The sequence below is a fragment of the Phalacrocorax aristotelis genome, chromosome 14, assembly GCF_949628215.1.
Source record: "Phalacrocorax aristotelis chromosome 14, bGulAri2.1, whole genome shotgun sequence".
Lineage (NCBI taxonomy): Eukaryota > Metazoa > Chordata > Aves > Suliformes > Phalacrocoracidae > Phalacrocorax > Phalacrocorax aristotelis.
The window spans coordinates 9810560-9833074 of record NC_134289.1 but is presented as its reverse complement, the minus strand read 5'-3'; the positions used below and the strand labels follow the sequence as shown (position 1 = coordinate 9833074).

The following is a 22515-nucleotide window of genomic DNA, read 5'->3' as shown; positions in this document are numbered from 1 at the left end:
TCCTTTCTACCTTAAAATACAGTAGTGCTCCTCACAGATATTTATACTTGGAATTCGAAGAAAGAAAATGTAGAACAACTAGGCTGGCACCATAATTATCACTGATCTATAGTTTATGAAGGAAAGCAGCAAAGCTGGAATAGGAATTTTAGAACTGTGTTAAAGACTTTGACACCTTACTCTGCCTAGTGAGCTACTGCCAAATGAATACACAATTGAATCTTTTTTATTCTAGATGACAAGATTTGAAATGAAATAATCATATTTCACTCCTAACTGAATTTTAGTGCTCCTTCAGAAGGGAAGGATTAATTTTAAATGCTTTCCTGGATATTCATTTCCTTTAAACTGGAAATTGCTATAATCAAAATGAAAACTCTTGACAGTGAATTTAAATGTTCGTCTTCTGTTTCTCACCATAACTTTGTTTAATAGACATCTACAGTTTACTGGAGAAAAGCCATTCTAATTCCTCACAGGAAATGAAGCAATTTCTGTATTAAAATTTCAGCCTGTATGGTGAACGAAGGCTAGACTGCATACTACTTTCCTCTGAAATTGTGCTTCATGATTTGTTTCTCACAATTTATTGCATGGAAGTATAAGAGTTCAGATGGATTGCATGAGCTGTATGTGCAGACTGTGAAGATGATTTACTCCAATTATTCAATTTAGATTTATTTTTTTGAAAGTCCAAGTGTAAAATCATCCATTCTAGTAAAGTCTTTGCATAGCGTATTAGACTAAAGCAACTTGTCTTTTTTGGCTATTCAGTAAGTAAAAGGTTGATGATTTCTTACAGCAAATAAGACTGTCAGCATGCTTTCTGGTGGCAAGAGACATGGTTGTAGATATGCAAATACAGTTTTAAAATATCTCTGTCTGGAATGGCTTAGGAAGTTATCTAATGTGATGTTCCTTATCCTTCTGGATTTTTTTGGTCATCCATGGTGAGATTTTCTTTTGTGATAGGGTTTTCTTAGTCTAAACTGTGTTACAGACCTTACGCAGCCTGATTTTTAACTGAATCCTTGTTTGTAAGTATGAGTAGCCTGGAGTGGATCTTTCTTACATGTTGAAAAATGGCCAAATATCTTAGTTCCTGTATAAATTCCATCCCCAGAACCTTGCTTTGTGAGGCTCCTGCAAAACAAGCCCCAATTATGTTCTGGTAATTGGTCATTTTTCTACCTGAATAACTCTTTGACAGCTTACATGTCTTCCAAGGTCGTTTACTTCCTCTGATAGAGTGGCATATAACAGATCTTTTGAGTAAGCCTTTAATTTCTAGCGTGTAAAAAATCACTCTCTTCCATGTACCTTAGGCATTGTAGCTTTGTTTCAACTGAATCTCTGGTGTTTTTCTCCCTTTTTTTGGTTTGTTTGCTTTAATTAGTTGTTTTGTTAGGTTTTATTAGTCCTATGCATTCATTATCAGCTTTTTGTTTACCATTTACTAACATGCTCTATCATGTAAAATCTGAAATGCAGGTACTGGACATGGCGGTACTGTTCCCACCATTTGCTCTCATATGATTGATTATAACCATTGAATCATAGCTTTGATTTATTGTAAGTCTGGGCAGTGATTGCAGGTGATGGATCATGATGGTCATGATATTTCAGAAGTAAAGTTCAAATTATATTTTAAAAGAATTTTCGCCTCCTTTGAAGCATCACATTTGTAATCTTCCCATAGGATTTATGGCAGCAGATGATTATAGTGATTGATTCTTCCAGGAACCTATTAGACTAGCTTTATTTTACCACTATAGTTTTTTAATTAGTGTTTTTTTGAAATTATCAGGAAGAATTGATTTTTTTAAAAAGAATCACTGGTAATATTTTTAATAAGTCGCTTACTATAGTTACTAAGTTCCTTCACGCTGGCAGTAAACAATGTAAGGGAATGGATTTTGTCACAGAGTGCAAATTCTTTTAATCTCTCCAGTACATGGATATTAAAGACTTTGATATTGTTTGATTCTCATTTAATAACTGAAATCTAATTAGTATCTGCTTTTAAATTTGAGTTGATGGCATTAATTTGATTGTCTTTTAGTACTGTGGGGTTGCAAACCCACCCCTGGGTAAAATTCTGGGGATGTTCTAAAGCAGTGACACCTCGTGCAGCTGTACGAGTCTGGCTGGGACACAGTTTACTTTCTTCATAACAGCCCACACTGTGCTGTGCAGCAGCTTATGGCAACACTTGCTCATGTTCCAGCTTCGATCCGAAATAAGGGACTTCCTGTAAGGGAAAATACTTTTTTTTTTTTAACTCAATTTCAAAACATCTAGATGGACAAGGCAGAGAAGACAAAACTATGTATGGGCATGCCTTTTCCCTTATGTGCTTGTCTTCTGTTATAGAAGACCTCAGCAACATCCTAAAATGCATTGAAAGTTTTGCTCTTTTGTGCCTCCTCTCCTCTGAATCCCAAAGAAAGAAGGTCAGTGTCTGTTCCTTTGCCAGAGCTACTTACATAGACAGACTTCGAGTACTCCTTTTGATATCTAAAAGTGAATAACCACGTAACATCTCTTTCAGACCTTTAATGGCACCGGGTAGGTCTGGTATTTCTAGGCCTGACTAATAAGCATCTTCTCAAGTATCCATCCAGTAACCTGGGAAAATAAAACCAAAATATTTGTCATGTCCACTAATGACCCTTCCTCGCTCCTAAATGAAGAGCCAAAAACCTTTGCAAACACTTCCCCCGCCCCCCCCCCCCCGTGCTTCCATGTGTGAATCTCCTTGCTAACTGCTGCGCTTTCTTAAGCCTCGCCTACCAAGCAGCAGCTTCCAGTGAAACTGTTGCACTTACAAATACCCCTTCTTGCCTGGAGAGGGGAAGAGAGCAGGAGAAACAAGCAAACACATCAAAGCTATCTGTTGCTTGGATTAAGGAGGCCTCAGATGTTTGGATCTTAATGAAGACAGAAACCAAGGAGCTTCTGAGCCTTTGGATGTGCTGCCTAATGACTTGTTTAAAGTAAGAGTGTTGCTTCTGTTCTTGTAGAATCTGGATAATTTACTCACTTTAAAGTGTTTTGTCCTTGCAATACTCATGTGAAAAAGTGCTCTTAATGATTTAGATGGGGAATGGGGGCACAGACATCCAGAATTAGATCGTTATTTTCTTTTAGGCAGCATTAAAAGTGTCTAGCTGCTCAACAGTTTTATTGGGGAATAGATTATCAAGTTCTGAAATTGTCACGAGGCATCTCCTTGCAACATCAGCCCTCTAAGTATGCCAGCCAGTGTGATCCTGTAAGACTTGCCAGAAGCCAGAGGTGGGACGTGCAAGTTAGGACTCCATGTGCTGCTGTCCCCAAACAAAGTAACCACAGGATGATTTGATAATGAAAAACATGAAGAGCATTGACAAGATATTTATTTATTCATATTAGGAAATATTTTAGATTAAATGTTAAATGTTGAAAAGATTAATTTTTCCTCCAGTAATAGCTGGGAATTACATATATAAAGTCAATTACAGATATTATTACTTTGTATCATTTAGGCATTTTTTAACATCTAAATAGAGCCTGCATGTTTCCCCTCTTGTTTTCTGGCTCATGTCTCTCAGGAGCTATGAGGGTTTTTTTATAATTAATATAATAATCACATACCCACATATTATATTGGTAATAAAGATATGGAATTTAACTTTCTAATGCTACAGCCGTTAAAATTGATTGAAATTAATGACTGTCAATGATACAAATAACATTTTAATGCCACTTATATTTTTGCATTGCCAGATGTGCTGTGGATAGTGGCCAAAATATTCAACTCTCTCTACCTGTATGTAATGAGCAGACCAAGTGTTCTTATAATTTACATCATGAGTCTATTCGTTTGAGTAGCCCAGTATTTTCAAAGTTTTTACCTAGAATTATTTTATCTCTTTCACCACAGCCCAAGCACTTGGTAAAGGTTAATATCAGAACTTGAATATTTATTTGCATGTTGATACAGTTCCTTAGATGAGTAATAAAAATGTGTGTATTCATCCAGTGTATCAGATTTAATAAGTATTATCATGATCAAAATCTGCTAGTACCAAAAGACTCCTTGCCAGTGCATTCTTTAATATTATTGCCTTTCCAAAATAGTTGGATGATGTTTGCTGGAACGGCCACCTGCAGGGAAGGGCATGTCAGCCTGATGAGCGCAGACCGATGAACACAGTTGGCTACAGATTATTCAGGATCAAGGCAGCAGGAAACCATGAAAAAAAAATAATCTGTTCGTGTACGGAGAGCTGGCATTTCTCTCTGTATAAACTAACCATCCCACCTCTATCCAGATGGACTGTTTTTGCCCATTTCTTTCTCCGTCTGGAAGGGGTAGGCCAAGCTGTCTTTTCTGCTCTTAGTCTGTCAGGGCAATGGAGGGGAATATTGTGCAAGAACTTGCACACACTGAGCCTTAGACTCCAAGTGAGGGGCAGGGAGCACTGCACCACTGAAGTGTGATGGGGAAATTTGGAAATGTGTAATGGAACATCACCTTCCTAATGGCAGCAGTATTAAAAAAAAAAATACACTGTTAAAATAAAAAAAAAAAAACAAACACCCAAAAAAACCTCTTTAGAATGAATTCCTTCTTGTAGGGAATAATTCGGGACTGATCCTCATGGGTTCTTAACCCTTTACGTGAGTGATATTGCTGAAGTGGCACAGTGGATCACCAGGAGCTGACCTTTCACTTTGTGAATTACAACCAGCTCCTACCCTACAAGGCAGCGTTTCTCCAAAACACCTTGCCCAGCCCTAGTTCCTCTCCTTCCCCCCTCTCTTGTTGCCCTTTCCTCCATACTGCCATCCCCTGGTGCAGCAGCTCTGGGAGGTGCGGGAAAGTAACACTCATGAGAAGTTGATGGGGACTGCAGAGGGGCATCTTTGGAGACGCGGGAAAGGATCCTGGCATCACTGTTAACAAAATGAGTGTTACGGTGTCCCCTGTAGCAAGGCAGGGCAAGCCAGCCTGCAAGAGTGAGAACGTGTGGATCGGGAAGGGCTCTTGGGACTCTCCGGCCCCGTGCCTGGCCAAGTCCCTTACAGGGCAGTGGCCACCCTGGCTTGCTCGCAGCGCTTGTGAGAGCTCTGCCTGCTCTTCCACCGGATCCCCAGGGAGCGGAGGGCACACTGCTTTAGAGACACTTTAAAGTGGGGGAAGGGAAGAAGGTGATAGACCGTGAATGATTACATGGGAGGAGCGACTGAGAGGTGAGGATGGAGTGAAAGTGAGCGTGCTGTGCTGTAGAGGTGAGTAGATGGGGACAGTCGAGTCCAGAGAATTGCACAAAGGAAAGAGTGATGTTAAAGATATAACTTCTGAGAAGAATGATAAGTTCTAGTTTTATTAAGTCTCCGTTAGTTATATGCACATATTGAAAGCAAAAGTACAGAGTTATCACTTTCCATGTAGTATAATCCCTAAAAATTGTATCAGATAAATTTAATGAACCTGCAGGATATGGTAATTTTTTCAGTCTAACATTACTTTCAGCTGCTTTTAGTAGAGGCTAACAAGAAATTGGGCGACTTTAAGGGGAGCTTGGCCGTTTTGTTTGTAACAGTAATCAAATTATATGAAATCTAATAATTAGAGAACTAATAATAGACATTCAAAGTAGTTGAAGTACAGGCTGCAACAGAAATAGGCGCTGGATGTCCGATGAGTCTGAGATATCAGACATCGGAGTATGTATATAGACCTTTGGAGAGTCTTTAAGTTGGAGGAAGTAGTAGTGTCTGTCTAAAGACAGAATGAAGTTCAATTTTGTTTTTTAAATCTCAAGAGGATAACTTGTCTTTTTAACTCTCCTGTCCTATTATTTATGTAGAAAACTGCAAAAAATAGCTGCTGATATCTTTAAAGGCTATATCTGCAGCTTATTTTTATCTTTGCACTGACAATGTCACAATAAAATCGTAAACACCACTATAAATAGAAAAAAGAAAGTTCAAATCCTTGTCTTACCAAAAAAAAATCTGCAAAATATGACTGTCCATTTCGGTTTTTTTTATTTTTGACTTTTTTATACATGTAATTCTGTTCAGTTGGCTGAAGGGAATTGTAAATCAAAGTGACTATTTATTGCAATGGGAATAAGGGGTAGGTTAGATAAAAAAATAAAAAAAGGAAGAAAAGAAACTAAAATATGAAACATCAAAGACTGTCAGATAAACATCACAGAAATTCATTTGCAGTAGTGAATTATAAAATTGGAAACAAGGAAAAGTTTTTTAACAGTTATTTTGTAAACTTATTTTCATCCTAATGTGTGTAAAATACAAATGTAAATTATTATATAAACTCTTTTTGGTATGATTTAAGAATTCCTATCATATAATGTCTTTTTTGTGGGATAGTGCCTGAATGCCAATGTAGATATTTCTTTTATTTCTTTGGTGTTTTCAAAGCATCTGAGTTTTTCTACCAGTTATTTAAAAAAATATATATTTTAGATATTAGGAAAGGCAGATTTCAGAGTGAGGGAGGAATTAGTAAGTCTATACAACTTGGTTTTTTTTCCTTGGGATAGATCCTTTCTGGGGTCATGGTATTGTCTAATCATACAGAATGTGTCACAGAGACAGCTGATTGTTCCATTTGCTTTCTTCTCAGTTTTGGGTTGTTCAGCGTATATCCTTTCTTTTTTTGACTTCTGCAGTCAAGCTGTATGAACCCCTCATGCAGATGAGATGGATATTTCCATGAAACCGTGTGTGTACTTCCCCATACTCATGCAGTCACCTCCGCAGAATGGTGCGGCACTGCTGAGAATGGACTTGGTTTTCTGCTCCGGTCTATTTTCAGGTTTCTGTTGTCACTTTCTTACCTTTGCAATTATTTTTTTGGTCAAAACTACACGAGTGTTCATTAAATTCAAAGAGTGAAAGATTTAAGGACAGAATATTTTAACTCATTATGTAACGCAAGTCATAGAATATCACATTTTTATTTTCAAAGTAAGCTTACGAGGTCTTTCAGATATTGCATATCTTTTAGAAGGTGCTCTCCTGGTGACTTGTAAACATTTAATCTGAACCCCCACATCCTGAGGGAAACCGCTCTAAGAAGTTCTGTTGTTTTCGGAAGTTAAAGAAATGTTTCTTGTTTGTTTTCTGATTGTTTTGGTTTAGATTCTGGCTAGGAGACTTCCCTCTGTGCTTTTTCTGCTCGTTGAGGGAGTTGTCTATCAGAAGTTTTATCCTTGTTTAAATTTTCATTAGACTTACCCTTCTAGTCTATAGACAAAATAGATTGAAGCTCTTCAGTCTCTCACTATAAAGCTTGCTTTCCAGACTCAACTATTTCTGTAGATCTGTCCTGGGTTTTTAACGTTTCCTTTGAAAAGCGGACACTGGAACTGCACAGCAGTGAAGTGGCTGCTTTCCTTATGCCAGTGACTGAAGTGACACCACATCTCTGAGCCTGCTTGATATTTCCTGCTTACACTTCTGCTGAAGGAATGAACTCCTCAGGAGTGCGTGGTCGGTTGGTTGGTTTGGTGTTTTTTGTTTGTTTGGGGTTTCTTCCTTCTTCAGAATCAGGCCAAAAATGTAAATGAAGTAACAGGCTTGAGGATACGCTTCAGTTTGTGTTGTTTTTTTCCTTTCTATTCTTCAGTAGTTGCTAAAAGAATTTCCCTCGGTATTCCCATGGCACTCCTCAGTGTCCAGTTCTTTCATTTTCACAGTCAACCTCGCTATCTCTCTTCACATCTCTTCAGCCCATGGGACTATGCACTTCACTAAATCCACTGCAAATTTCAGATGATTCATCCTCTTCTAAGTAGTTTTTTTTTTTACTCACTGTCTCCTCAAATTGTCATCAGCATACTGCGAAGTTCAAGAAGTCTTCCCCCCCCCCCCCCCCAGTATGTTTATCCTCAGTTAACTAGTCTATATTCAATCTAATATTCCTCCTTTGGCTTTTGCACTTAGATTGTACCATGTTTGCTCAAGCGAAATATTTTTATTGCTTGTTATCTATTGCTCTAGCAATGGAGTCCTATTACCCCTCCCTGCCTCTCATACCACAGAAATTTAAACAGATACTCATGTTGTTGGTAGGACTTTTCCTAGTTGGGGTTGGGAAAGGGACTTATATACACGTAGCTAAACCTTGAAACATTGTAGAATCAATAAATTGATCACTGATCACTTCAGATGGAAATGAATTACTGCACTATAAGAAGAGAGTGTAGGGACCTATTCCACCCTTTAAAAGTAAATTTAAATTGTGTGTTTCAATCAGTGGACGATAAAGTAGAAAAATTGAGATTATATAAATTCATGTATGTATATATGATCCCATTGTACTTGTATGAAGTAAAGGAGGATGTGGGAGTTACCATACTGGAGGGGAATGTGAATAAGCAAATCAGAGATACGTGAGCAAAAAGAACAGGAAAACACCTGTCTGTTGGGGTTTTTTTGTGGTTTTTTTGTTTGTTTGTTTTTGTTTTGGTTTTTTTGGGGTGTTTTTTTTTTAACTTGGAAGATTTGGCAATAAGGGGTGGAAGAAAGCATAAATCAGGATACCATTACAACATAACCAAAAACTGCAGAAACTGGTATTTTTAGTATTAGACTCTTTCCACAATTAAAAAAGAAAAAAGAGAGAGAGAGAGAAACAGATCTTGATCTATAAAGAATTTAATCAGTGACCTCCTGACTCTCAAGAGCCTAACTTCCAGCTCTCTTTTTCTGGTGTTAAAGCGCATTTTGCTGGTCATTCGTTCCACTCTTTTGAGCAAAGAGCTGCGTTCATACAGACACTGAATACTTGTTTCCAGGGGAAAAAAATGATTGTTTTTATGCAAACAGTAGATAGTGTAATAGAGCCTCGGAGGTGGCTGGGATGTGAGGTTTCAAGTACTGTCACTAGATACACACAGCAGTGGTTCTGGGGACATGTCAAAAGAAATGAAGTGTGAAACTGTAGCTGTAACCCCTTGCCAGAAGGTTTTGAAATAAGGGTGTTTCCAGCAGTTTACACGGCTGTCTCGTTCCCTGACGTTTACAGCTATATTGTCTGTGCTGTTGTAGAAGTCATTGTAGTTATTTATCAGGAGATGCATCTAAATAAATATTAAGGGTGATGTCGTGATTTAGCCCCAGTCAGCAACCGAGCCCCATGCAGCCGCTCGCTCACTCCCCCCTGGTGGGACGGGGGAGAGAATCGGAAGAGTAAAAGTGAGGCAACTCATGGGTTGAGATAAAGACAGTTTAACAGGTAAAGCAAAAGCTGCACATGGAAACAAAGCAAAATAAGGAATTCACTCACTCCTTCCCACGGGCAGGCGGGTGCTCAGCCATCGCCAGGACAGCAGGGCTCCGTCGTGTAACGGTTGCTTGGGAAGACAAACGCCATCACTCCAAACATCCCCCCCTTCCTTCTGCTTCCCCCAGCTTTATATACTGAGCATGACCCCATATGGTGTGGAGTATCCCGTGGGTCAGTTGGGGTCAGCTGCCCTGGCCGTGCCCCCGGCAGAGCACGGGGAGCTGAAAAAGTCCTTGACCAGTGTAAGCGCTACTTAGCAACAACTAAAACATCTCCACATTATCACCACTGTTTCCAGCAAAACTCCAAAACACAGCCCCATACCAGCTACTACAAAGAAATTTAACTCTATCCCAGCTGAAGCCAGGACATGTGAGAAGGGAGCAGATGAAATGTATTAAGTACTCACCCACCAAAAGCAACCTCATGATAGTGAGAGGAATGATTACATGAGTGAATGAAGAGATTTGAAGAAACACCTGAACAGGAATGAACCTCATTTTTGCTAAAATGAGGAGACTGAGATGATAAAATAACAGAGATATCTAAGCTGAAGAAAATAACTCAATGTTATTTTGCTTTCCAAAGATTTCCAGCTGGCATTCTGAAGTGGTCTTTCAGAGATCTGGGTCATGTTCTGCTGACAAGAATTCTCTCACCCTCTCCCATGTCCATCCCCCTCCCTCCCCCCAGGTTATTAATTATGTTAACTGAATATATTTCAGACACAGAAGTGCTTGAACATATCATGTAGCATCAAAGCACTATGATTATAATGGTGATTAAACTCAAACCTTGAGACAACTAAAAGAGGTATTAGCTATGCTCGGTGCATGAATGAGCTAGTAGAATGAGAAATGTTAGTCTTTATCTGGTCATTTTATGATCAGTTGCAGAAGGTGGAAGTTATCTTAAAGCTATAAAGAGGCGCAGCTTAATGTGTTGTGTCCCAGGAGTAAAAACCTGGGATTGATTGTACCTGGAGTGAGGAGCAGAATAAAAGATAACGATAAAAATAAAAACTGTATGTTAATCTGAAAGCCTGCAGCTGATTCATCTACAGTTCAAATAGACTTTCCGTGCCTTTATACTAAAACATCACATGGATAAATTATTCTCATGAACTCAGCAGATTTAGGTTTTTTCTTGGAATATGTAAAAGTTATGTGAATTTACTGGTTATATTTTTAATCTCTTATATTTTCTTTTCACTACGTTGTAGTAATACAAGCTGCTCTTAAACAGAAGGTTCTGTTTTCCCCTCTCCAGCTATTCCACAAGAATAGAAAAATGAGAAGTCAGTAATTACCTTAAAATCTTGTCCTTAACTGATTGATGGATTTTTGGATGCCTGGCGGTAACATATTATCCTATTCTTTCTGGCACGACACCTTGTCCTCTTCCAAGCCATTGCTTTATTTAAAGTAACTGAAATTAGCACAGCGTCTGCTTCAGTGAACCGTGTTAAGGGGTGCAGATTTGCCAGCACCCACCAAAGATACCAGTACCAGCATGGTGCTGCTCCGCCAGAGATGTTCTTCACAGCCTTTTCTAAAGACAAAATTTTTCCCGGTGACGTTCAGAATTGCTTAATTCCTTTCCAATAAATTAAAAGACATTAGCTAAGGGATCAAGTTAATTAGGGGCAGAAAAAAAATAGACCTCTTCATTCAAATGTTAACCTTAGGGTATATTGGACTTCCTAACCGGCCTTCATATTAATGGCTGTAATCAGTAGATAAAAGCTTGTCAGATTTTGGGTGACCTGCACTGAAGCTTTGTCTCAGAGTCCCACAATCAAATCTCAATTTAAATTTACTGAGGAGTGTAGTTCTCTTGTTTCATTTACTCAAAAAAAATGCAAAGGAGATGCTATAATAACCCCCAATTTAATAAATACACAAATAAAAACTCTATTTATTGAAGTGAACTGAGAACCCTGAATACTTCTTGCTTTTGAACGTGCAGTTTTGTTTCCCTTGTCCAAGCACTTAGGTACCTCTGAGTGTAGTTTTCAAAGTAACTTGCTTGTCGTTTGCAAGTGGAATTTTTTTGAGATTTACTCTGCTGCCAAACTGGGGATGGTTTTGATTAGTAAACAAAAGTCTCTTACTGTACTTGACTGCTTTTATTCGAAGGTATTGTAATTAAATTTGTGTGGGACACGCTAATGGAGGTAGAAAAGTCTATGTAGCATTATGCTCCCATTTTCCCATTATCCCTTTCTGTAGCTGAGTTTTTAATGAGGAGATGCTATTTTTCTAAGCCTGTAAATATTTCTCTTTACTGTTGCTCTATAGAAATATAGCAAGGAGAAGAAGTAAAGCTATTGTTCGATGGTTGTTAATTTTCAAATGGAGTGCTTCAGTGGAACCTGGGTAATTACTCTTGTGTCTGAGCGCACAAGAAACAAATATTAGGCATGCTGTTCAAGAGCAAGTTTACTGTGCCCTCACAAAGGCCACGCATTAGGCATGGGCGCAAGCTGTTAATATATCAGGGTTGTAGTTTGGAGAGGAAGGTTGCACAGGAGAATTAGTTAAACAGGTGAGAAGCTTTTCCTTGGTTTTTATTGCTGTTCTAAGGAAGAAGGGCTTCACATCCTGGAAGATGGAAGTGCGTTCTTCACTTAAGGGTTTATTGTCATCATAGGAATAAATCATGGTGCGTAGTAGCTATGTGAACACTTACTCATAAGTTGAGAGATTTCGTACATGGGAGGACACTTGGCACTGAGTTTCCTCACACAAAGCTAAATATACACTTGATTATTTGTAGGACTAAGACCTAAAACATCTAATTTTTCAGCCTGTCAAAATATGTTATTTTTACAACACGATGAGTGGAGAATCTTTGGGCACTAATCTCGGTAAAGTGTACCACCTTGGTGTTACCAGTTCTCTTTTCAGTAATCACTACTCGTTATTTTCCAAAAGCATGGAACTAACAGAGGGATACCCGAGGAGTTTTTAGCTGATGACAAAGTATAACGAGATCATGTTTTAATTCTCCAGCATGTTGGTTTTGTTCTTCCCCCCCCCCCCCCCACCTCCCCCGCTGGGATCGGAGTCATGTTGTTAGAGAATGGAGTACTTGTATTTGCCATTGTACTAAAAGTAGTTGTGATGATATAAATGAGTAATTGGCAATCGATTCCCCCCCCCGTTTGTTTGTTGCTGCCATATTCCTACGAGAGGAATTAACTGACAGTCATTATGTATGACATGAACTTAGTTTTTGTTTTCAAGTCCCTCCCCTTCCCACCAAGAGATTTGTTATCTCAGTAGGAATCCTTCTTATCTTGCTTTTAACAGAAAACACTAGAGAACAGAGGATTCTATAATTGATTTTTGTATTCTTTTGCATTTTTGTGCGAAGTTTTATGGAGGCTGTATTGCAAAAATGGGCTTTTAAAAAGGTGGGAGACTAAAGACACATAATTTTTCTAATTTTCTGAATTCAGTGTCTATATGAACATGCACTTTGAGTCAAACAGCTAGCCAAGGAAATTAAACTTCAGATACCACCATGCTCATTACAGTCGGATGGACATCATTTAAGTAAAATAAAGACTGGCCAGAGATTCCTTCTTCCTGAGTTCTGAGCTAAAATATGTACAGCACTGCCCTAGCTTGCCAGCAGGTGACCAAATGTTGGCCAAGCAGCTCAGGATGGGCTTGCCAGGGCAGGTGAGCTCTGTGCAGCTCAGTGCCACGCTCGGGCTCCATGTGAGCTGGTGTCCGTGTGGTGTGGCGACACAGAACCTTACTGATTATTGCAGCCTGGTGCTGACCGGGTCACTGCACTGTACCGACGGTGACAAGGCTCAAGACGAGGTGTGGATTCAGTGCCCCTGTACCGCCTTGTTCTGAATGCTCTCAAAAATGAGCAATGGAGTGAAACTGTGGCACCTACCAAAGTGATGTCTAGATTTCTCAGTGTAGAATACTGGAGATCTTACTGATGTTAATTTTGTAGTGACTTGATTGTCCAAAATCTGAGACTGGTTGAGAAATAGTAACCTTAAAGAGAATTCCTGTTTCCTCAGTGAAGAGGACTCCATCCCTAGATGATGACAACAACATGAGAGCCGGCAGCTCTGGCAGCCTCTCTGCTCCTCGTATGCCCAGGGCACCTGACTTTTACTTGAACCTACAGAAATACTCCAATGGGAGAAAGTTTCTTCAATTAAAAGTTGAATTATTATTTGCTGACATGTAGTTAAATAGGTATAACAGCAACTAGCTCCTGTAATGTGTATTTATAGTGTGTACTTTATTATACAGTGCAGATGTTAATAAAGTACAGTAAGTTCTTTAGCTGAAAGGTGTTGTATAAATAATTATTGTTACACATATTAAAGAATAAGGTCTTCCTGCCAGTAGACTTTCCTCAAGGGGGAATTTAATTTATCTATCTGCAGTTATTTTATTGCAGTCTCTCCGGAGATCAGAATGTGCATTACTTAAAGTTGATTTAAACAGGAGGGAGACTCACTCTGCAAGCCATTAAAACCAAAGGGATGCTCTTCTACCTTCTCTATGCTGGACACTTGGCTATACACACATACAGAATGAATATCGGATTCTCAGGTGACTTCTGGTTCTCTCTGACAAGAAATACCCTCTGCCTCTCTACGTAAGGCATTCCCTTTGCACATTTGGTTAGTTTCAGGATGCGTTTATTTGCATTTGATTACCCCTAGTTTAGGGTTACTGGTCTTATTTCTGAAGGACATAATTCACGCGTCAAAGTATGACAACCAAACTTACAATACAGTAACACATTTCTTAACAGTAACAATAGCACTTGTGTTAAAGCAGACAGGCTTACAGTCCCAATGTCCCAAACGGATGTTATTAATTCAGATGTTCATGTAAAATAGTATGGCTTCAGGAAGGTGCATCTCAGCCCTCCAAAAGAAGAAAGGTATATTTTCCTAATGTACTGGTGGATGGATGTTTAGAATTGCTTGTACTCAGCCATGACAAATATTAAGCTCAGTAATTTAATGCAATAATTAAAATTAATTTGGGTGACATAAATCTTTTGTTTAAACTTAGGATATGTGTCAGCAAAAGCAAAGTTTCTGTCAGTACATCTATTTTGGTCTCATAAAAAGATCCATCAATAACTCTGCATAGTGTCTTGGAAAGTATTTTAACATACTAATAGCAGTAGTGAGATGAGAAGCTATTACAGCTCATTTGAGTGGTTGGCCATTGGGCAAACAGTTGGCAATTATTGCACTCGGAAGAATTAAATGGAGGATTTGAATGGAAATGCTAGTTCTTCAGTGAATTCCTTTTTTACCTCAATTGTAACGTATGTCTACGTTTTTTCCAACAGTACTGAATTTCCTGAGGTGGTATCCCTTGTGCTTTTGAACGCTAAGTGTTAAAATTCAGCAGGAGAGACCTATAGTTGACCTTCATACTGAATGTGAAAGGGCTATTGTAGCCTTTAAAAGGCTTTTGTGCTTCTGGGCCTCCTGGGAAGCTCCAGTTCCCTTCAGACTGGATCACCTCTTTCAGTTATGAAGCATCAGTTGTGCAAAGTAACTTTTAAACATTTTTTAATAGTGATGTCTGCCTTCTATGATAGGTCGAATCTAAAAACAAATGTTTGTTGCATGCAAGACATCTGACTTTATAGTGTGTCCTGCCCCTTCCCATCTGTTCAGGAGTGAAAATCATTAATAGCTATGATTTGTCTCTATTCAAAGTCCTTTTCATATTTAAAAGCCGGATAACAAAATCGGTGTAGGCAGTGTAACTGCCCAATAAAAAAATTTTGTGGCTAATGTACTGGCTTCAGCCTTTGATATCATAAGGGCTTCTGAGTAGGCCTTTGCATTTGATTAATCCTGGTGCTTGTATCAAAACACATGTGGTAAGATTTTCAGTTTCTGCAGAAAGGTAGTAAAATAGCCTGTGATCTAGATTTAAACGGCAAAATAATGTTCTGTGTGTTTTTCAAAGATTACGTTTCTGATAAGCCTGCTTTATTCTTTCCAGAAATCTCTGATTTCTTGCTTTTCTCTCATCTCTTTGAGAAGAGGCTATGCAGCTTCTAGGTGTGAATGGCATTATGAAGTGCCTGGTTGGTCAGGCACTGCAGGCACTGGCACGTTGCTCTGTGTTTGATCGATATTAGTAGAACTATCCTGGAGAGAAATGTGTAAAAAGGGGCAAGGAGAGTCCAGTGGGATCCTGAAAATTGCCAGGCTAAAATGCTGAAGGTGAACTGATCTGGGTGCTCATAGTTTACATGGGCTTAAAGGGAAACTGTGCTGTTCCATGGAGGAGAAAGCCATTGAGGGTTACGATGCGGAAAGACACCTGTGTAGCGCATAGAAATACATAGAAACCATACCTGCCTGAGGAATTCCCTACACTGCAAACTGTGAATTGTTGGGAGAATGTTAGAGAGAAGTATCGCTGCATGATTGCTCCTGTTTCACTCTCTGTTTATCCAAGACTGGTACAGGTTATTATCTTATATAAGCTGGATAATAACAAAAATCCAATTTAATTCATTGATTTATTGGACTTGCTATTACACCTACTTGCTCTAATAACTATTGCCTAGTTACTGACTAGTAAGAAAATGGGATATAATTGCAGAGGAGTTACTTTGAGCTCTGGTGTATCTAAAAGCATGCAAGAAGGCAAAGAATTTTTAGCAGAAGGTTTTTAAAGTGAAACTTCATTAGGAATGATGTGACTAAATCACAGTCATTGTTTTGAAACTGTGAATTCTAATGTTTGTAGAAAAATTTTTCTGGCTGACTGCAATTATCTCAGCAGTGTTTGTGGGGATATGGCAGGCAGAGATGCGAGGAAATGTGGAAGATGGAGAGAGATGTTACGTGCTTGGACAGAGACTGTGAGAACAAAGCAAAAAAAATTATAAAAGTAGAAAATATACCTTACTAATACCATTTCACATTTGCACTGGGATTCAATAAGCACTTATATTCAAATATTAATGTAATTGTATCTATTGTAACAGTCTTTGTTATTACACTTTCTGGTCTAATAACTATTTGCACAGTTAAAATAATATTGTGAGTATTTTATGTTGAAAATTTCAGAGCTTGCTGAAAATAATTTTTCTAGATGATTTGGACAAAATAATTATCTTTTGGAAGCTTAAATAGTAATCTTCCCTCTATTGTTTGAAGAAAGAGAATTTTGTTATTTAGTAACTTAAGAATAAGGGCTACATCTGAAGTATGTCCACTTCCAGCGTTCTAAACTGCTAGAGTATATTCAAACCCTTCAAGTAGGTTATTATCTGTAGCAAGGACCCAAAGATGGTATTCAAAATCATTCAGAAAGCTTACAGTGCAGCAGGAGTCTAATCATCATGATGTGCATCTCTGTTTCTTACATGAGTCTTATTATCCCTTAGTTCTTACGTAAATAGTTTGCAGCTGCAAAAATGAGGGGCAGCAGCCATTGTAAAGTAAAATTAATGAAACCCATGAAACTGAGGTGGTTTAGGAAACCTGTTTCAGGGTGTTTATATAGGTTATCTTCCAAATCAGTGAATCCTAGAATGTGTATTTTATTCTGTCCTAACAAATGCAATAATAAGTGGGAATTATTCTGTCCATTTTGCAGTCAAGGGAAACAAACCTCCAGGTAAAGCAGAATATCTTTGCATTAAAGGTAAGAAATAGTTATTTTTGCCTTCCTTTGGAGCTTAAGTATAGGGAAAAAGGCCTTGGTAATGTTCCTAAAATGTTGGAAGAGGTGAATATATTTTTTACAAGTGTATAAATACTAAAATAATGAAACTATCCAAGTCTCTCTGACACTTTTCTCACTACTTTAAACATATTGCCGAAATAGCACTCAAATAAAACTAACACTGGGGGGGGGAGGGGGGGGAAGTGAGTAAAGCCTACAATCAGCAAATGAGAAAACAGAAAAGCTCAGTGTTTCCTGCCTGATTCCATTGTTTTTCACACTTATTTACTTTTCCCTCTTACAAATGTACAAGTGAAAGCATTGGTGTAGGTCATTTGAAAATAGAGCCTGGTGATGATACTTCAGTCCTCTCAGAATTTACCTGGTGATGGATAAGAATGAAAGGGTGAGAAATTCTTTCTCGGTGCTTCTTCAGCCTTGCCTTCAGCTCCAGCTTCGTACTTCAGTTTGCTTCCAGCTGTTTTCTACCCAAAGTAAACTGCTTCCTAGCCGTGTGCTGCCTCTATTTCTGTCAAGCGGGGTTAGGAACTGGTGTTGAAAAGACAATATACTGCTCTCTACGTCCTGGAAATTCCTTTCTACAATGAGCCATCCTTAAACGCTAGCTGTGCCCAACCACACAGCTGTTTCACACCAAAAATAATAGCTTAAAGCTGCTTGTGTCAAGGCCAAGAATCATATCCTGTAAATTTATGAAAGATGAATGCTATGGTAGATTCTGTGAATGTTTTTGTGTAAACAAGACTATAGATAATCTAATAAAAATGAATTACTTTGTAGAAGACAATAAGTTTTACATATACATAGCTAATGCCACATTTAGTACTATACTTTTATGTTTGTGTTCCAGTCAACCAGCGCAGTGACCACCCTCACCTCCAGCAGGAAATGATACATTCCATTATTCCTTATAGCACAATAAAGCCCTTTATTTATGGCTAGCATTAGTTTTGTAGTCACAGTGACAGAATTCATATCTTAGCAGAGCATCAAGGCTTTCCTTCCCTCCTTCTGATAGTTATCCCTGAAATTGTCTCGTTCTTCTGTTGTCAGACCTGAACATATGGTGTATCTGTCAGAGTTAGGAAGAAGGCGCTCAGCCTCAGAGATCTCTCTCCAGCCAGATGTAACAGAAGAGACACAGGGTTTGTAAGAAGTTTGCTTTTCTTATGAAACTCTAGTGAGTGAGTCCAAATTCCAACCTGCTAATTTCATGTGATCATGGTTGACAGTAGAGTTTTGTAAGCATATCCAGTTATTATATGGTTTTACACATCACTTTTATGAGCAATCGGAGTGGATTTTGTACGGTGTCATTTTCCTTCTGGGGTGCAGGTGTTTGATCATCCTCAAGAAACTAATGGTATCTAAAGAGAAGTTTTCAGATATTGACTCTCAAATTCTGCTTGTTGAGCATGTGTAAATCAGATGGGCCATTAGATAATTATGAGTACTATGTGGTTTTTATGGTTGAATGTAGGCTACACCCTGAGCAAAAGCAACTAATTGGACAACTGAAGGCAGAGATAGCTGTAGGCTGTGTAGTTACAGCAAACTGGTCTTTCATCTGTCAGATGTTCTAGACAGAAGTGTTTGACTGTGATTGTGTTTGGATTGATATACATTTCCTACAAAGTATGAAATAAATAGGCAGAAGGAATTATTTTATTAGTAATAGTTGAGGATAACTAATGTTAGAATCTGAAATTTTTGTTAAAAAGACACTGTTAAGACTAAAAGAGACAGAAAGCACATGTATTTTAAGAGATAAAACCATTTATAGAATCCTTTTTATTTTTATTAAATTCTATGTGGATTTTATAAGACTCCTTTTAGTCTTGAAGAAAATGGAGGATTAACTGTCCTGCTACAAGAAGTGGAAAGAAATTCAGAACTGCTTCTGTGATTATTTCTGTTTGAGCTGCCATGGAGCAAAGCTCAGTTTTCCTTTTATGTTGCATGGATTTTTGATCTACTAAATGGAGGGGAAAAAAATGAGGGCATCAAACTCACTTCCTTATGTGATACGTCAGATAAAATGAAACTGAGCTTAATTCATTATGATTTATAAACAGATGCTCCTGCATATGCACGTGTGTGTGTGTTTATGTACTGATACATTTTAAGAAATAATTGCCTTATTGGTAATGATTGCAAATAATTATTTGTGAAAAAACATCCCGTTATGTAGACACCTAAAATTGTTACTCACCTCTGAAAACACTGCTCCTCAGTTCCTGCTTCCACATCTGAATTCTCACCAAGCCTTTTCCTCCTCCCCAGTGTCATGCAGGAACAGGCATGTCAGTGTTTAGGAAGATACAGTCATGCAGTTCTTTCTGATTGCCAACACTGAATAAATTCGCATTCACTTATATCTGTGAAAAACTGACAGATTGTGCTTGTACATTTGAGCTTGGACAGCCTCTTCCGTCTTAAAATTTGCTTTGCTCTCAAGCTGGAAAAAGTCTGAATCCTTCCCATTTTTCAAACAGGGAATTAGCCTGTTTTCCTTGGGGAAAAAATTTATAAGGGAATACAAAATGCTCTCCCAAGGCCATATAATCTTCCCATGTGCATCAAGTATTTTGCACTGGTCTACAACAATATTTCTAACCAGTGGTTCAGCAGGTCAGCTGAAAACATAAGGCAAAAAACCTAGAGCAGTATCAGCACAGTTAATCTTTGGTAAACAGCTTTCCTTTGTGCAGTGATGACTTCAGATGCTTGCACAAAAAGACACGTTGTTACTGAACTAGAAAGAAAGAGAACTTTCTTACTGCTTGTCAAGCGCTGCAGTAATTTTGAAGGACTAAACATCATTAGAAGAAAAATCTGTGTTTCATGTATCATAGATCCATAAACTGAGCGTAGGTATGGTAATGAATGATAGTTTACTGAATTTAAATTAGTAAAATCCAAACATAGCTTGACAATTTTAATAAAATACTTTAACCTGTAAACAATAGTTGTTTGTCACTGTCATTATTTCAGCACACCTGCAATATTTAGCAGTTATACAAGTGCTGAAGTCTTCTGGTATTTTCCAGACATGCCTGCATAGCGATAAACCCTTCCTTTCCTCAGTGACTTAGGATTTTAGACAATAAGCAAGTCTAGCAGGTATTTAACAGTGTGACAAAATTGCTTTAGACCTGCCTAAGTCACTAGCGAAAAAACCCCTCATGAGTTCACCTTTCCTGATGGTGAGGTTGGCTGAAGCGATGATCTTATCAACTAAACCTGACTTAAAAAGGCAGTAAAGAGCCTGCTGTGGTTGGCACAACCCTAGCTTAATTTCTGTTCCTTTCTGATGTTTCTCTGTAATTCAGCTGTTTTCCGAGGCTGAATTAATCACATTAACAAGCATTCCCATGTTTGGATAGAAGTACGAAACTACTCAAGGTAACTTTCAGTGCTTTCCTTTTAGATCTAAAGCTTGCTGGTCATCTTGTTGACCTGAATATATTGCACTTGTACATAAGCTAAAGTCTTTAACAGGTGTTATCCTTGCAACGTTTTACTTGTATCAGGTTTCATACAGCATTTTTTGGAGGGACAAAAAAGGGGTTAATGGGTATATTCTCTGTCCGTGCAACACCAAGACTGGTGGTTGCCTAAGAGCCCACCCAGATGGGGCAGCGAGGAATGCTACTGGCTGGAATCAGACTGCTTTTCAGTCCTCTGTCTTTAGCAGTGTCTGGTATTGATACTTAGCATTTCACTAGATGTTGCTTACTTCCAAGATTTAAAAAACAAACAAACAAACCAGCTGTTATAATCTAGTTTATGGAGATCATTAGAGTTACAGGAAAGTTTTCTGAAAAGCGGGTTTTATTATGAAAACAATAAATGTACTCTAACTTACACTATTCAGCTTCACCCACGAGCTGAAATTTGATAATATAAGTGTGAGAAATAAATGTGAGAGAAGAGGGTTAAATACTTTCTTATTCAAGACAAGTTATATGTGTTTCAGAAGAATCAAGGACTCCTAATGACATGATATAGCTGTGATGAGGCCACTGTTAATTTTGAGAGCAGCCTGGTTCAATATAAGCTCTGACCTTTTTCTTGCTCTAAATTTCACTGCAAAATATAAACTCAGACATTTATTATAGAAAAATGCTGAGAGTCATGAAGACAGAGTACAGTCTGAACCAGCAGGCTCATCATGAAAATAATATAAAATGTGTCTTCCTCCATTTAATGTCCTAACACATGTGGAAAAATATTTTTTTCAATCAGTGTAAAAATGAGGGACAGAACTGAAAGGAACAGGGTTGTGTTTTGGGGTTTTTTTGCATGATTTCCTCTACTGACAGCCAATTTTTTTACACTATAATATATCCTAATAGTTTGGGGCTGTGTGTACAGTTTCATAGGTTTACAGGTTAATGGTAAAACTCTGGTTAGGTAGGTTATTTATAGGAGGGAAAGAGGGGGGAAAAAAGGGGTCAAAAGGAGGGCTGTGTATAACTCTTTCATGGAAAAAACAGGCATCATCTAATGTGATATAAGTTGAGGTAGAAAGAAGTTTAGGGGTCTGTGATTTATCCCCCTCCTTATTTCTTTGTTCCTGGATTTATGCAGTTAAACTGTAATATTGTTGGAGCGGGACTGCCTCTTTGTGCAGTGTGAAGCCCTGTGGTGCTGAGCTGCTGAGGAGGTCTCCACAGCCACCCAGATACACGAAGCGGCGCTTCCTAAGAGCCATTCAGAGACCTCTGGGGAAAAGTAGTTGATGGAATTTCCCTACTGGCATTGGCTATGAAAGGGAGTTGCGTAAGGTGGCTGTGTGGAATACTCTTCTTCTGACAGCACTGCAAGAAAAAACGTCTTTTTCCTCCTAGTTAGTGGTGTTTGCCTAATTGGCGAAGGTTGATGCAGTGGCTTTTTTCTTTTCTTTCTTCCCCCCCTCCCCATGCTACAGATATACGTGGACTGCAGGGATTTCTCGATCAGGCCTCAAGACTGGGACTTGATGTATCATTACAGAAAGTGGACAGGAACATCAGCAGAGTCTTTGCCAACCTTTTCACTACCATGAAAACAGAAGAGCTGAATCGCTATCGGGACACATTGCGAAGGGCTATCTTGCTCCTAAGCCCACGGGGAGCCCAGACTTTTATTAATGAGGTCAGTGCAAGTTGTTTTTATCATCGACATTTCAGAAACTTATGTGATACCTTGCCATGTTTTCTGAAGTGATAGATTTTGACAATGCTGGTTGGTAAATGTCAAATAAGATTGTCGGACTCTAGTGTTGGAGAATTGAAATATCAGGTACTCCATGTAACCTGTACTGTGTGGCTGCTGCACGCGGCACAGCATGGGCCGGATAAGCACTTTCAAAATAATATACAGTTCTGTGGGGCAATTCTTTTCTTCTGGTTGTCTTCCATACCAATGCTTTTCACCTGGATTTCAACCACTGTCTGCAAGTTAACAGAAAGTCTGCTGTATTCTATTAGAAATGAAACATAA

At 38.5% G+C, this 22515-nt stretch overlaps 1 protein-coding gene across 3 annotated transcripts in view; it reads left to right on the top strand.

Moving 5' to 3' along the window:
• Positions 1–22515, top strand: part of GRID1 (glutamate ionotropic receptor delta type subunit 1) — a 537290-nt gene that overhangs the window by 277388 nt on the left and 237387 nt on the right. For all 3 annotated transcript variants that reach the window (XM_075109572.1, XM_075109574.1, XM_075109573.1), the window contains exon 4: positions 21962–22167. In XM_075109572.1, the coding sequence (XP_074965673.1) occupies positions 21962–22167 (206 nt within the window). The remainder of the gene's footprint in view (positions 1–21961; positions 22168–22515) is intronic.